Here is a 1,765-nt window from a genome sequence, read left to right as displayed (position 1 = left end):
CCAGTGCTCCATGCAATTGGACATGGACCATAACTTTTAATGTGTGTTTCTTATCCATGATATTGGTAAGGAAGGGTCTTGTGTTGAAAGCTTTCTATTCCAATGATACTTGAATGTTGAGAATGAGGATCTCATAGTTGTTTAATCAGAAAAATATATACTTTCAAAATTAAACACAGTAATGTAGGCTTTTCACGGAAGTATTCCTATTTTGACTGGCAGCCCTGAAGCAAAGCCATCTGTATCCAGAGCATTTTAGCAAAAAAAATAAATAAATAAATAAATAAAATAAAAAGAAAAGAAATTGCTTAAATAAACATGAAGCATGAAGCAGGTTATGCTATGAAGACTTAGGCAAAGCTCATCTAATTTCTGTGGATACCAAGGAGCACCGATGTCACTGATGCTCACTTTTATCCTATGCCCATTACCACAGCCACCACCTCTGCTCTATAGAGTAGGACAGAATCCTTGGGAGAGGACACAATTCATGGATACACCTTCAATGAAAGTATCCTGACTCCAGGCAAAACCCAATAGCTTCTTCCCTGGAACATGGAGGGCGGGGAAAAAAGAGAATAAGCATCTGGTCAAGAAACAACCTAAGAAGAATATTTAAAAAGAGAATTGAGAGAACTCACACATATCAGGCTATGGAGAAGTTCCTAAGACACTTGGGATAAACCTTTAGCTTCTTATTGAGAAAACAGATTAGAATTTTCTTTATTTTTTCCACGTTGGATTTTATTCTGTCTTCCCAGTCATTTCTTAAAGTAAATGCTCTTTAAAATTCTAACAAAGCAGGGGTATTTTTTTCATAGGCTGGAGATCAGGGAGGAAGGTGACTTGATGAAATCTCACTTCACATCTCTCCAACTGCTTCTCCACACCCTGTCCACGAAGGCACAGACATGGAGACAAAGAACTACAGCAGCGACTCAGGCTTTATCCTCCTGGGCATCTCTTCCAACCCTCAGCTACAGAAACCACTCTTTGCCATCTTCTTCATCATGTACCTCGTCACTGTCATGGGCAATTTACTCATCATCCTGGTTATCCACTCTGACTCCCGACTCCATACCCCTATGTACTTTTTCCTCAGCAACCTGTCCTTCACAGATATCTGCTTTACAACAGTTATTGTGCCCAAAATGTTGGCAAATTTACTATCAGAGACCAAGGCTATTTCCTTCATAGGTTGCCTGGTCCAGATGTATTTTTTCATGGCCTTTGCAAATACTGACAGTTACCTATTGGCCTCTATGGCCATAGACCGGCTGGTAGCCATCTGCAACCCCTTCCATTATGATGTGGTCATGAACCCACGGCGTTGCCACCTCATGCTGCTGGCTTCTTGCACCATCTCCCACCTGCACTCCCTGCTCCGGGTGCTACTCATGTCCCGCCTGTCCTTCTGTGCCTCCCATGTCATCAAGCACTTCTTTTGTGATACCCAGCCTGTGCTAAAGCTATCCTGCTCTGACACATCCTCCAGCCAGATAGTGGTCATGACTGAGACCCTGGCTGTCATCGCGACCCCCTTCCTGTGCATCCTCTTCTCCTACCTGCGAATCATCATCACTGTACTCAGAATTCCCTCTGCGGCTGGCAAGTGGAAGGCCTTCTCCACCTGTGGCTCCCACCTCACTGTCGTGGCCTTGTTCTATGGGAGTATCATCTACGTCTACTTTAGGCCCCTGTCCATGTACTCAGTGGTGAAGGACCGGGTAGCCACAGTCATGTACACAGTAGTGACACCCATGCT

General features: G+C 44.0%; 1 protein-coding gene across 1 annotated transcript; it reads left to right on the top strand.

The window, feature by feature from the left end:
• Nucleotides 1–816: 816 nt before the first annotated feature.
• Nucleotides 817–1,760, top strand: LOC132008662 (olfactory receptor 1L4-like; the record flags this gene model as incomplete). The annotated part of the gene is made up of 1 exon (XM_059387260.1): nucleotides 817–1,760. A coding segment is annotated over exon 1 (849 nt), but the record flags the coding sequence as incomplete, so codon positions are not given.
• Nucleotides 1,761–1,765: the final 5 nt, after the last annotated feature.

Source organism: Mustela nigripes, unplaced genomic scaffold, assembly GCF_022355385.1.
Source record: "Mustela nigripes isolate SB6536 unplaced genomic scaffold, MUSNIG.SB6536 HiC_scaffold_630, whole genome shotgun sequence".
In the NCBI taxonomy this organism is placed as follows: domain Eukaryota; kingdom Metazoa; phylum Chordata; class Mammalia; order Carnivora; family Mustelidae; genus Mustela; species Mustela nigripes.
This window is presented reverse-complemented; position numbering and strand designations above follow the sequence as displayed.